Source organism: Pantherophis guttatus, chromosome 2 (genome assembly GCF_059756535.1).
Source record: "Pantherophis guttatus breed Tessera chromosome 2, ASM5975653v1, whole genome shotgun sequence".
Lineage (NCBI taxonomy): Eukaryota > Metazoa > Chordata > Lepidosauria > Squamata > Colubridae > Pantherophis > Pantherophis guttatus.
Window position 1 is genome coordinate 266,116,667 of NC_142064.1, and position 14,143 is coordinate 266,130,809.

Here is a 14,143-nt window from a genome sequence, read left to right on the forward strand (position 1 = left end):
GAAACAGGCAGCATTTCAAAAGGAACATTTATTGGGAGATAGTGATAGCAAGGAGACTAGGCAGGGTCTGAAGTTCCTGCTCAAAACCGTTAGGTTAAAAGTTGTCCAGTCCAAGGTGTAGGAAGAAATATCCTTCTGGGTTCAGCTCCAAGTGGGGAAAAAGACACTGGAAACATGGAGACTGCTTGGAAAGATGGTTTAATGGTGGACAGGATCACATGGTTTGAGTTCCTGAACAGAAAAGGGGACGAGATACAGCAAGTCCTGGGTGTTATGCTCTCTCTGGCTTTGAATTTCCTGGGGCCCCGAAAGAGTATCTTGATTGGTTGTCAGATTCCCAGGGGGTGGAGGTCTTAGCTAGCCTTGCTGGCTGATGTAATCTTCCCAGGTGCCATGTGGTGAGTTTCTGTTGCTATTGTGTTGCAGATGGGTCCTATTGTGTTGCATTGACAAAGATTGAGTTTCTGCCTCTGGCCCATTGACAAAGGGTGGGGGCAGGAAGATGGGAGCTGCTTTGTTTTGAAAACATGCTTCTCCATTTGTCATCCAGGGAAGCATAATATTCTGTCTTTTTAATATTTCCTAAAATATTTCATTCTTCTAGGAAAGGGGTGGGTGCTAACTTCCTACCCAGGCGAGCCAATCCACAGGTGTGAAGTTGTTGTGAGAACTTTGAGCTGAGAAGGCAATAAGAAACTGTTCTCCAGCACTGTTTGCTTGTCCCTCCGGATCTGAGACAAAACAGATGGCCTCAGGCTCATCCCTCCCCCCTCCCATTTCCCAGGAAGGTACAGCAAAGTAAATCTCCTCCTGATCACTCCCTTGAGCTCCCATAAAAGGGCTGTGGCCTATTCAGAACCATCTAGAATATCCAGTTTGTGCATACTTGATTTAGATGAAGAGATTGAAAGGGAACTCATCAAATTTACAGATGACACCTAGTTGGGGGGAATAGCCAACACTTTAGAAGATAAGCCCAAGATCCAGAAGGATGTTGACACATGTGAGCACTGGGCCCTTTCCAGCAAAATACAAGTCAGTAGTGAGAAAAATAAGGTCTGTGTTATACTGTATAGTTAAGACTACACTTTGAATACTGCATCCAGTTTTGGTCACCAGGATACAAAAAAGTTGTTGAGACTCTAGAAAAAGTGCAGAGAAGAAGAACAAAGACATTTACACATTTCACTATTTCACTTGGCTCAGCTGCAAAGATAGTGTTGGAAGAAATCTCCTTCTAGGTTCTGCTCCAAGTGGGGAAAAAGACACTGGGAACATGGAGACTGCTTGGAAAGATGGTTTAATGGTGGACAGGATCACATGGCTTGAGTTCCTGAACAGAAAAAAGGGCAGATACAGCAAGTTTTTCAGGTTTTATGCTCTCTCTGGCTTTGAACTTCCTGGGGCCCAGAAAGAGTACTCTGATTGGTTGTCAGACTCCCAGGCGGTGGGGGGTCTTAGTTAGCCGATGGTCACATGTGCTTCCCAGGTCACATGTGGTGAGTTTCTGCTGATATTGTGTAGAGAGCTAATCCTATCTTTGATGGATCTTTGGCAATTCCTACTATGGCTCTGCCTGAAGGAGGTAGATCTTTGTTATGTAGAGTAGACTGGCCCAGGACTTAATGGCCCATTGACAAAGGGTGGGGGGCAGGAAGGTGGGAGCTGCTTTGTCTGTAAAATATGCTTCTCATATTTCTCATCCAGGGAAATATAATATTCTGCCTTTTTCATATTTCCTAAAATATTTCACTCTTCCAGGAAAGGGGTGGGTGCTAACTTCCTACAATAGGTTGCTAGGAGTCTGAAAATGACTTGATAGCATGTGATCAGTGAGAAGATCTGGCCAATGCCATGGGTAGAGAAGGGACAAGCCTGTTTTTTGGCCTCCTACCGCTAGATGGCAGCATCTATGCCTAAAAAGCCAACAGTATAACAGCGTTCTCTATGGTTGAGTTTAAAGGAGTTAAAACCATCAAGTACTGTATTGCTAGAAAGGATGAAAAGGGAGAAGTACAGAGGAACTTCCTCTTCCGGAAAGGAACAGGAGAGGAGAGGAGAGCCCTGCGTGGCGGCTCTGTTGCTTCTTCCAAGGATGGAAGCAGCTGCTGGAAGGTGAGTTGAGGGCAGATCGGAGGGGAATCCGGGAGCAACTCAGGCTGTTTAGTTCCCTCCACGGCCTGGAAGCAGAGAAGCAACTAGAATGAGGAATAACAGTTGGAAGGGATCTTTGAGGTCATCTAGTCCAGCCCCCTTCTCCAGCAGGAGACCTTATACGTTTCAGGCACATGGCTGTCCAGTCTCTTCTTCAAAGCCTCCAGAGATGGAGCAACCACAGCTTCTGCAGGCAAACCAGTTAATTGTTCTCACAGTCAGGAAAGGTCTCCTTATTTCCAGGTTGCTTCTCTCCTTGATTCGTTTCCATCCATTGTTTCCTGTTCTGCCTTCAGATGCTCTGGAGAAGAGGTTGAGCCCCTCTTCTTTGTAGCAGCCAGGGTGGATAAAAATCAATGATTTTTTTTAAAAAATCAAAAAAAAATCAGCTTTTTTGATTTAAATCGGATTTTTTAATTTAAATCAGATTTTTTTTAATTTTTATTGAATTTATTTTAATAAAAAACTTTTGGGGTAAAAATCTATCGTAAGATAGTTTTCTATTTAAGATACATAAATAATTTAGTTTATTCAGCATGAAATGGAGCTTAGTTATGTAGCACAAGGCTGTATATTCTGCAACACTGGGACTATCTGTGAGTCAACAGTGGGTCAAAGGAGTAGCAGAGATGACAGTTGCTCTTTAAAAATTATGATTTAAATCATGATTTAAATAGACTCAATTTAAATCAAATCCACCCTGGTGGCAGCCCCTCAAATATTGGAAGACTTCTATCATTTCACCCCTCCTCCTTCTCTTTCTCTTCTGTAGACTAGACATACTCAACTCCTGCAACCCTCTTTATATGCTTTAGCCTCAAGCCCCCAAATATGTTTGTTGCCCTTTCATGTCTTCTCTCTTAGTGTTTAGTTCAGTCCATCCTGTATCTTTTGGATGACAAAGATGTCAGGTTCCTCAGCTTCAGCAAGGGATTGGACTAGATAGAAGGTCTCCAAGATCCCTTTCAACTCTTTTGTTCTTTTATGGACCCTGTTATTAGACAGACAAATTATCAGATTTGGAAGATAGTCCAACACCTCCCCACCCCACCCCATACACCATTTCTGACAAATGGCAGTCCAATCTCTTCTTGAAAGCCTCCAGTGATGAAGCTCCCAGAACTTCCGAAGTTGCGTTGATTGTTCTCACTGTCAGAAAATTTCTCCTTATTTCTAGGTTGAATCTCTCCTTGTTCAGTTTCCATCCATTATTCCTTGTCTGGCCTTCGGGTGCCTTGGGAAATAGCTTTTTTTTTTTTTGAGTTTTTTATTTTCTTTTATTACAAACATTCTATCTTACATTAAACAGTGTGTCATCTGAGTATAAAATTATTTGTGTCTTAACAATTAAATTTACCACCATATTCATTTGTTACGTTCATTCTTATATTAATACTAAATAATAATAATACTGATAAAAATAACAAAAACCTAACATTTCTCTTCTTTACTTATCTATTGCTTTCATATTTATTCTCTAACCATTGATAAAATAACTCCCATGTTCTCCTTTTCTTGTACTGCTAGTGTTAATCTATTCATTTCTGCACAATCTAATATTTTCTTAATCACTTTTTCATCTATAGGGATCTCTTCGCTTTTCTAATTTTGTGCAAATACAATTCTAGCTGCAGTTATTACATGAATAATCAAATATATAGTTTTTTTTACTATAAATTCTTGGTAAAATCCCCGACAGAAACAATTCCAGTTTTAAATCAATATTTACAGTTCCTGAAGTAACGACGTCCGGGCGGGTGGGCGGAGGCTCACGCTGCCACCACTACTGGTTCTCCAAACCACGTGCTGCCACCGCTACTGGTTTGCCCAAACCAGTGCAAACCGGTAGCATTTCACCCCTGATGTGACCAAAGTTTTTTGCCCATGCTATCACTGTTTCTTTGACTTGTTCTTCTAATTTAACGCTCAATAAGTAACTGTACAATTTTTTTATCATTCTCTCTTCTGTTCCTGTCAATATCTTATCCAATTCTGTCAGTTCCATATAAAAACCATAAAGTTTAGCATCCTTTTCATATCTAGATTGTATTTGCAACTGTGTATACCAATCCATATCAATCCCCTGTTTTTCCAGTTCACATTTCATTTTACATTCCCCCTTTTCCAACAAAATATCTTTGTATCTAAAAATATTTCCCATATTAATAATCTTTGGATGTATAAGTGCTTCCATACCAGTCGAAAGCCAGACTGGTATCTTCAAATAGTATTGCTCTCTAATTTTTTCCCATACTAATAACAAAGCATTTCTTATGACTTTGGAAGTAACCATGTATCTTATTTTTCCCATGCCATAAAAAAGCATGCCAACCTAATTGCAGATCATGTCCCTCCAATGTCAATAACTTTGTATTTCTCAATACAATCCATTCCTTCATCCAAGTTAGCACTGCTGCCTGGTATTATAATTTCCAATTCGGTCGTCCAAACCCTTCCCTATCTCTTACATCTTGTAACATTTTTAGATTGATTCTCGCTTTTTTCCCCTGCCATGTATATTTCACTATTATCTTATTGAGCTCTTCAAAATATTTTTTCTCCAATTTTATCGGGATTGTTTGGAATAAAAACAATACTCTCGGTAATATGTTCATTTTAATTGTTGCTATTCTTCCTATTAACGATAATTGCAGGTTTTTCCATCTATCCAAATCTACCTCAATTTGCTTTTTTAGCTTATAGTAGTTGTCTTCCTTAATTGTTATACATCTTGCTGTTAATTATATCCCTAGATATTTTACTTTCTTTGTAATCTGAAGTATCTAGTCTCTTCGTCAAGTCCCTTTTCTGCTTTTCTGTTATATTTTTCACTAAAATTTTCATTTTATTAATTTTCAGTCCTGTCACCTTGCCATATTCTTCTATTTTTTTTAATAACATTGGTCCTGTTTCTTGCAGATCTTCTAAAATAAATATCAAATCATCTGCGAATGCATGCAATTTATATTCCTCCTTTTTTATTTCCATACCCTTTATCTACTTATCCTGTTTTATATTTCTATTTAATACCTCCAATGTCAATACAAATAACAACGGGGATAAAGCACATCCCTGTCTTGTACCCTTCATAATATTAATCTTTTCAGTCATATCTCCATTTACCATCACCCTTGCTGATTGCTTATGACAGTGATGGTTAACCTTTTCTGGACTGAGTGTCCAAAGCACGTGCGTGCATGAGCGAATGTGTGCATGTGCGCCGAACCCCCCAGTGTTCAAATCTGTCAAAATCCATCTGGATCTTGAACCTATCATCTAGGGTGTTAGCTATTCCTGCCAGCTTAGTATCATCCGCAAATTTGGTAAGTTCCCCTTCTATTCCCTCATCTAAGTTTATGAAGATATTGAAGAGTACTGGACCTAAGATGGAACCTTGTGGTACCCCACTGCTTACTTTCCTCCATGTAGACTTACACCCATTAAGGACTACTCGTTGAGTACGGTTTGTAGCCAGTTACGAATCCATCTGGTGGTGATGCTGTCTATCCCACTTTTTTCTAGCTTACCAAGAAGTACTCTATTTTTCAGACCATAAGATGCTCCGGACTGTAGGACGCACCTAGCTTTTGGGCAGGAACCCCCCCCCACCCCGCCTTTGCCTCTGCCTCCCAGCAATTTGCCTCCTTGCAGCAAACAGCCTGGTCAGCTTCAGCACAGCCTGATTTAGCACGAGCAACTGATTGGCGATTGGATCTGTCTCCCAGAATACCAACGATCAGCTGTTCCAGGCTGTGGGGATTGCTGCGGCGGCAGCAATCCCTGCAGTGCCACCCATCAGCACTGCCACCTACTGTCACCTACGTGTGCCCCATTTTTGGCCTCTGCACATTTTGTTTTCGGCTTCCACACACCCCGTTTTCGGTCTCCACGCATCCCATTTTTGGCCCGTTCCAGGCGGTGGGGATAGGTGCCAGCGGTGATCTCTGCTGCCTTGGAATGGGCCAAAAATGGGATGCGTGGAGGCTGTGATAGGTGGCAGCAGCGATGGGTGGCACCAATGCCAATGGGCGGCAGCATTCCCCGCATCCTGGAACAGCTGATTGGTGGTATTCCGGGAGGCAGATCCAACCGCCAATCAGCTATTAATTGATCAAAATATAAAATATAGAATTGCAAAGAAAAATGAACATAATGGTGCAAGAAGGGAGGAAAAGGGGGAGTGAGAAAAGTGTAAGGTTAAGGGGAAAAGAAAAAGAAAAGCATTGACTTCTGACTCCTTTTGGTGCACTAACATAAAACCTCAACTATCTACTTTTATATAATAATATTAACTAGCATTCTACAACAAACTTATCAACAAAATCCCAAAATCAAACCCTTATTTATTTTCTATCTCAAGAACGAAGTCCAAAAGCGGTTTCCATGTCGAAACAAAATTAATCCTGTTCTTTTCTTTAATCAAAGTAGTCAATTTAGCCATCTCTTCTAACGGCATAAGGTTTTGAAGCTATTTGTCCATCGTGGGAATGAAAATATTCTTCCATTTTTGTGCGTACAGTATTCTTGCTTCCATCAACATATATAACATCAATCTTCCATTTTTTTCAAGTTCTTTATCCATTAAGCCTAAAAAATACTAACTGCTTTAATCTTTATATTCACTTTAATAGTCTTCTGTGTTAAGATGTGTATCTTACTCCAACATTCCTTTGTGACATGCCCACCATAAAAGATAAAAAATTCTTCTTTATATTTCCAAAATTCATTGCCTTTATATCATTCCCTAATCATATCATACCATAAACACTCGTGCCATCAAAATCTAATTCATGGCCCTCTCTGTCAAATAACCTCTTAATTTGAAGAGTCACCCACTTTTTTTGCCAGACAAAACAACAAGCATCAAAGTACAATTTCAAATCTGATAAACCCTCCTCTTTCCTTAGCGTATCCTTAGCGTCTTGCAATAATTTATATTTCATTCTTGCAATATATACCTAGAGATTTCCATCTGCCATTGTTTAAATGGAGTATCATTTACAAGTATTGGTAAAGTCTGAAACAGAAAATCCATCTTCGGTAATTCAGGTGCTGGAGGCTAAAACATACAAAGAATAGTTACAAGAATTGGGTATGTCTAGTCTAATGAGAAGGACTAGTGGAGACATGACAGCAGTGTTCCAATATTCAAAGGGCTCCTATAAAGACAAAAACAAGTCAAACTATTTTCCAAAGTACCAAAAGAAACAGTGGATGGAAACTAACCAAAGAGGGAAGCAACCTAGAACTAAAGAGAAAATTCCTAATGATTACAGTAATCGACCAATGGAATAGCTTGTCTTCAGAGGTTTTCGGTGTTCTATCTGGAGGCTTTCAAAAAGAGATTCGACGGCCACTTGTCTGAAATAGTAGAGCAGAGGGTTGGGCTAGAAGACTTTCAAAGTCCCTTCCAACTCTTATTATTCTGTTATATGTTGCATTCATCTTAATTACAACGAGTCTATCCAATAATTGCTGTACTAAGAATGTGTATTGACCCAAGTCAACAAGAGAATTTCATGGTTGAATGCAAATGTGAACATGAATCTCAGTAATCTTCAGTGTGTCAAGTAAATCATAATTACTCTAAGGTTATTTTAGCATTGCTAAAGGCATATTTGCTTTCTGCCATTAATGTATATGTTTTTCTTTTTTCATACCTTCTACAGCCATTTTAAAAACAGTAAAGTTGCCCTTTTCTTTGAATCTTATAGATAAAGAGGATACCAATAAGAGCACTCCGGACAACAGAATAACAAGCAACATTAAAAAGGAAAGCAAATCAATCCAGAAATCAAAATGTTTTCCATTTCCTTCAGAAAACCCCAAAATTCTTCTCCTTCCCCAGCAGGTGATCAAGATGAGATTTTGAACTGGAAAAAGTAGACTATGCAGGACACATTATAGATACATTACACCACTAAAAAAACTGACTTATGACCATTTTTCACACTTACAACTACTGCAACAGCCCCATGGTCACATGATTTATATTTGAATGCTTGACAGCTATGATGGTTGTCGTGTTCTAGGGTCATGTGATCTCCTTTTGCAACTGCACAGACATGTTTATTGTGGGAAACATGCATGTTTCAAATCGCAATGGAGTATGCATGAAATGATCCACAATGGAGAAAAGAAGTTTATGTGGCCAAAACTTTAGTCACAACAGCTCTCTTGTAGTTCATGGAAGGACCCACATAGAAGCCCTACAATGGCTCCCAATGTAGTGAGCATGGCAACTTGGTGATACATTAGAGAACTTACACCAGGGAGAAACCCTTTGAAAGCTCTGATTGTGGGAAAAGTTTCAGTCAGAACTCCGGTGTGGTGATACACTAGAAAATGTACACAAAAAAGAAATCATATGTGTGTTCTGATTGCGGGAAATGTTTCAGTGGGAATTCCAAGTTGGTGATACACCAGAGGACTCACACAGGAGAGAAACCCTTTGAATGTCCTGATTGTGGGAAATGTTTCAGTAAGAATTCCAACATGGTGATTCACCAAAGGACTCACACAGGAGAGAAACCCTTTGAATGTCCCAATTGTGGTAAATGTTTCAGTAAGAAGTCCAACATGGTGATTCACCAAAGGACTCACACAGGAGAGAAACCTTTTGAATGTTCTGATTGTGGCAAATGTTTTAGTTGGAATTCCCAACTGTTGGTACACCAGAGGATTCACACAGGGGAGAAACCCTTTGAATGTGCTCTTTGTGGGAAAAGTTTCAGTCACAAATCCCAACTGGTTGTACACCAGAGGACTCATACAGGAGAGAAACCATTTCAATGTGCTCTTTGTGGGAAAAGTTTCAGACAGAATTCCGAACTGGAGATACACTGGAGGACTCATACAGGAGAGAAACCATATGAGTGTCTGGTTTGTGGAAAACGTTTCATTGACAATTCCAGCCTGGGGAGACACCAGAGGACTCACACAGCAGAGAAACCCTTTGAATGTTCTGATTGTGGCAAATGTTTTATTTGGAATTCCCATTTGGTTAAACACCAGAGGACTCACACAGGAGAGAAACCCTTTGAATGTCCTGTATGTGGTAACAGTTTCAGTCAGAAGTCACACCTGGTGACACACCAGAGTACTCACACAGGAGAGAAACCCTTTGAATGTGCTCTTTGTGGGAAAAGTTTCAGTCACAATTCCCAACTGTTGGTACACCAGAGGATTCACACAGGGGAGAAACCCTTTGAATGTGCTCTTTGTGGGAAAAGTTTCAGTCACAATTCCCAACTGTTGGTACACCAGAGGATTCACACAGGGGAGAAACCTTTTAAATGTGCTCTTTGTGGGAAAAGTTTCAGACACAACTACAGCCTAGTGATTCACCAGAGGACTCACACAGGGGAGAAACCTTTTAAATGTGCTCTTTGTGGGAAAAGTTTCAGACACAACTACAGCCTAGTGATTCACCAGGGGACTCACACAGGAGAGAAACCATTTGAATGTGCTCTTTGTGGGAAAAGTTTCAGACACAACTACAGCCTAGTGATTCACCAGAGGACTCACACAGGAGAGAAACCATTTCAATGTGCTCTTTGTGGGAAAAGTTTCAGAGAGAATTCCGAACTGGTGATACACCGGAGGACTCACACAGGAGAGAAACCATATGAGTGTCCGGTTTGTGGGGAATGTTTCATTAATAAATTCCAGTTCATCAGTCACCAGAGGATTCACACAGGAGATAAACCCTTTGAATGCCCTTTCTGTGGAAAAAGGTTTAGTCACAAAAGCCTCCTGGTGATACACAAGAGGACTCACAGAGGAGAGAAACCATATGAGTGTCCTGGTTGTGGCAAAAATTTCCGTCACAAGTCCCAAATGGTGATACACCAGAGGACTCACACAGGCGAGAAACCGTTTGAATGTCCTGATTGTGGGAAAAGGTTCAGTGACAAAAGCCACCTGAGGATGCACCAGAGGACTCACACAGGAGAGAAACCGTATGAATGTCCTGTTTGTGGCAAAAAATTCTGTCAGAAGTCCCAAATGGTGATGCACCAGAGGATTCACACAGGAGAGAAACCGTATGAATGTCCTGTGTGTGGCAAAAAATTCTGTCAGAAGTCCCAAATGGTGATACACCAGAGGATTCACACAGGCGAGAAACCATTTGAATGTCCTGATTGTGGGAAAAGGTTTAGTAACAAAAGCTGCCTGGTGATACACCAGAGGATTCACACAGGCGAGAAACACTTTGAATGTCCCGATTGTGGGAAAAGTTTCATTACAAAATTGCAGCTCACAAATCACCAGAGGACACACACAGGAGAAAAACCTTTTGAATGTCTTGACTGTGGGAAAAGGTATAGTCGTACTTCCAGCCTGGTGAAACACAAGAGGACTCACACAGGAGGGAAATCATACCAGTGTCCATATTGTGGGGAATGTTTCATTAGAAAATTCCAGTTCATGAGTCACCAGAAGATTCACACAGGAGATAAACCCTTTGAATGCCCTTTCTGTGGGAAAAGGTTCAGTCACAAAAGCCACCTAGTGATACACCAGAGGACTCACACAGGCGAGAAACCATATGAGTGTCCTGTTTGTGGCAAAAAATTCCGTCAGAGTTCCCAAATGATGAAACATCAGAAGACTCATACAGATGAGAAACTGTATGAGTGTTCTGTTTGTGGCAAAAATTTCTGTCAGAAGTCCCAAATGGTGATACACCAGAGGATTCACATAGGCGAAAAACGCTTTGAATGTCCTGATTGTGGGGAAAGTTTCATTACAAAATTGCAGCTCACAAATCACCAGAGGACACACAGGAGAGAAACCTTTTGAATGTCCTGACTGTGGGAAAAGGTTTAGTTGTACTTCCAGCCTGGTGAAACATCAGAGGACTCACACAGGAGAGAAACCGTATTAGTGTCCTGTTTGTGGCAAAAGTTTCAGTCAGAATTCTCAACTGGTGAGAGAAACACTTTGAATGCCCTGATAGTGAGAAATTTTTTCATTTCAATTGAAACCTGGTGAAACACTAGAGCAGTGGTTCTCAACCTTCCTAATGCCACGACCCTTTAATACAGTTCCTCATGTTGTGGTGACCCCCAACCAGGGGTGGGTTCTAATTTTTTTTACTAACGGTTCTGTGGGTGTGGCTTATTTTGTGGGCGTGGCTTGGAGGTCATGTGACTGGGTGGCCATGGCTATGTGTATAGCAACTACTCAGAGGGCTGAAAAAAGTCATTTCTGACAGGTCCTTGCACTTTTGACTGGTCCTCACACTTATGACCATCCTCACATTTATGCCTGTGCAGCATTCTTAACAACCATGTCACTCATTTCACAACTGCTTCTCTTCACCATGGTGATAAGATAGGGCAAAAAACGTAAAATGTGAGGACAGTCGTAAATTCGAGGACTGGTCAAAAGTGCGAGGACCAGTCAAAAATAACTTTTTCAGCCCTCTGAGTAGTCCATATGCATAAAAGGATACAGCAATAGAGAGGGATGAAGGAAGGGAAGGGAAATTAGAGTAGGAGTGAGGGTAAGAGAGGGAGGAAGAGAGGAGGAGAAGGAGAAAGGAAGAGGAAGTAGGGAGAAGAAGAGGGGGGGAAGAGAAAGTAAGAAGGAAAGAAAAGAGAGGTGGTAGGTTTGAGGAGAAAGATTGCTGTACAATAAAAAAGATGAAAGGGAAGAAAGCCAACCCCAAACAAATATAAAGATATTAAGATAAAGAATGAATTGTTAAACTTTAAAGAATAAAAGAGAACAAATAGGAATAAATAGCAATAATTAGAAACACACATACAACGTATTTTCTTTGAACAGAGTATTTGGCCGGTTCACAAATTTAAACAGTTGTAGGAGGTTAGCACCCACCCCTTTCCTAGAAGAATGAAATATTAAAAAGGCAGAATATTATATTTCCCTGGATGAGAAATGGAGAAGCATATTTTACAGACAAAGCAGCTCCCACCTTCCTGCCCCCCACCCTTTGTTAATGGGCCAGAGGCAGAAAGTCTATCCTTTGTCAAAGGACATTTGTAACACAATAGCAACAGAAACTAACACAATGGGCCCCATATAGCAACCGAAACTCACCACATGTGACCTGGGAAGCACATGTGACCATCAGCCAGCAAGGCTAGCTAAGACCCCCCACCCTCTGGGAGTCTGACAACCAATCGGGATACTCTTTCGGGGTCCCAAGAAATGTAAAGCCAGAGAGAGCATAAAAACCATAGGATTTACTGTATCTGCCCCTTTTCTGTTCAGGAACTCAAGCCATGTGATCTTGTCCACCATTAAACCATCTTTCCAAGCAGTCTCCATGTTTCCAGTGTCTTTTTCCCCACTTGGAGCAGAACCCAGAAGGATAGTTCTTCCAACACAAGTGTTTAGTCATTTCAATTAAATTTACAATTTCTATATTTCCTTTTTACCATATTTATTCCTCATCTATTTTTTTAAAAAAACCAATATTACCCTTCATCCTCATCTCTAATCTTAATCAAATTCAATTTTTCCCTTCTATTCTATATTATACCCCTTCATGTTGTCATCTATTTTTATATCCATCCTCACATTGGTTAATTATGTAATTATGTAATACAGTTGTTTAATACAAATTCAACATTTTAATATAAATCAATTAGTTATATAACTATCTTTGTTGTATATTAATCAATATGAACATGAATATTCCAATTATTTCCATGCAACCCAATTTCTTACAAATTAATTAATTATATTTACCAATAATAATAAACCAAATAATTTCCCCCATATATTCCTCCAAACCACAACTTAACCATTTCTGCTTTCAACACAATATACAATTAATAGTATCTCAATTATTACAATTCCCTAGTTAAATAGAGCTTTTTTTCTTTTGTGTTTTAAAATCTTGAACCTCCTCTTTTGCCCTAAATTTCCCATTGTTTGCAGTTTTGCACCTACCTTTTTTGGTGAAGAAAAAGAAAAAGAAATCTCTCTGCCTCATTTTGTCACGTTGCAGCAAAGACCTTGCTTTACTTTCAATTTCGCTTTTTCAGCATAGCTAGGGGAAAAAAAATCTGCTCCAGGAATTTACCTCTTTGCAGCTAGCTAGCAAAAGAGCCCTCCGCAAAACAGCTGAGAGTAGGGCGGCTCTTTGAAGCCCCGCGGCAAGAATTTAAAGTTTTTTTCCCTCTAGCCATCAGCTGGGACTCCAGAGGCAGCAATAGATTGGGAGTGGGCAGGGTAAGCGAATGGCAACCGACGATCAACAGAGGCAGAGGGTGAGGGTGAGTGAAGGCGTGGGGGGGGGGCGAGAGAGGGCTTGGCAACCCCTGTGAAATGGCCATTCGACTTCCAAAGGAGTCGCGACCCCCAGGTTGAGAACTGCTGCACTAGAGGACTCGCATGGGAGAGACCTCTCAAATGTTCAGTCTGTGGACAGTACTTTAGGGCAAAGTAACTCCTTATTGCATACAATAAAAATTCATATGCGGCAAAAGTTGATGAGTTTGGAGAAGGTTTGAATTTAATTTCTGAACTCCCATTGAGTGTGTAGATGAGAATGACTCCAAATACTGTCCTGATCCTTTTTAGTCAACACATCTCGGGTTTAGACCTGTAGTTGGAAAGAAAACATGTGGAAATTTGTTTGATAAATGTGAACTACCTGTTTCTGGATATCATGTATTTATTGTGAAACTCCACCATGTGGAGTTTTCGTCTTCTACCTTCTTGTCCTCCAGATTATGAGTGCCACATTTCCCCATGGATCCTTTTTCTCACGAAACAACACAGGGGCAGCCACTCATGGCCTACCTGGTTGGATGAAGCCCTGCTTTAGATTTTTGTCAATAAAGGCTAGTAGTTCCTCCAGCTGTCACAGGGTCATCGAGTAGATCTTTGGCTTAGGGAGTTTCACCCCCAGGAGGATTTCTTTGCTGCAGTCTGTGGGGTAATAGGATGGGAGCACATTCAAGCCGCTCTTACTGAATGCCTCCCTGAGGTCCCAGTATCCTTTTGGGAT

The 14,143-nt window shown here is 40.6% G+C and overlaps 1 protein-coding gene across 1 annotated transcript; it reads left to right on the forward strand.

The window, feature by feature from the left end:
- Window positions 1-1,993: 1,993 nt before the first annotated feature.
- LOC117673497 (uncharacterized) lies at window positions 1,994-13,791 on the forward strand. Its single transcript, XM_060685394.2, has 2 exons — window positions 1,994-2,115; window positions 7,869-13,791. Exon 2 carries the CDS (start codon window positions 8,500-8,502, stop codon window positions 10,957-10,959), a length of 2,460 nt encoding a protein of 819 aa, XP_060541377.1. The 5' UTR covers window positions 1,994-2,115; window positions 7,869-8,499; the 3' UTR covers window positions 10,960-13,791.
- The last annotated feature ends 352 nt before the right edge of the window (window positions 13,792-14,143 follow it).

Bases quoted from the DNA above. Each gene is read 5' to 3' on its own strand.
- LOC117673497 (XM_060685394.2), top strand. From the start codon at position 8,500: ATGTACACAAAAAAGAAATCATATGTGTGTTCTGATTGCGGGAAATGT.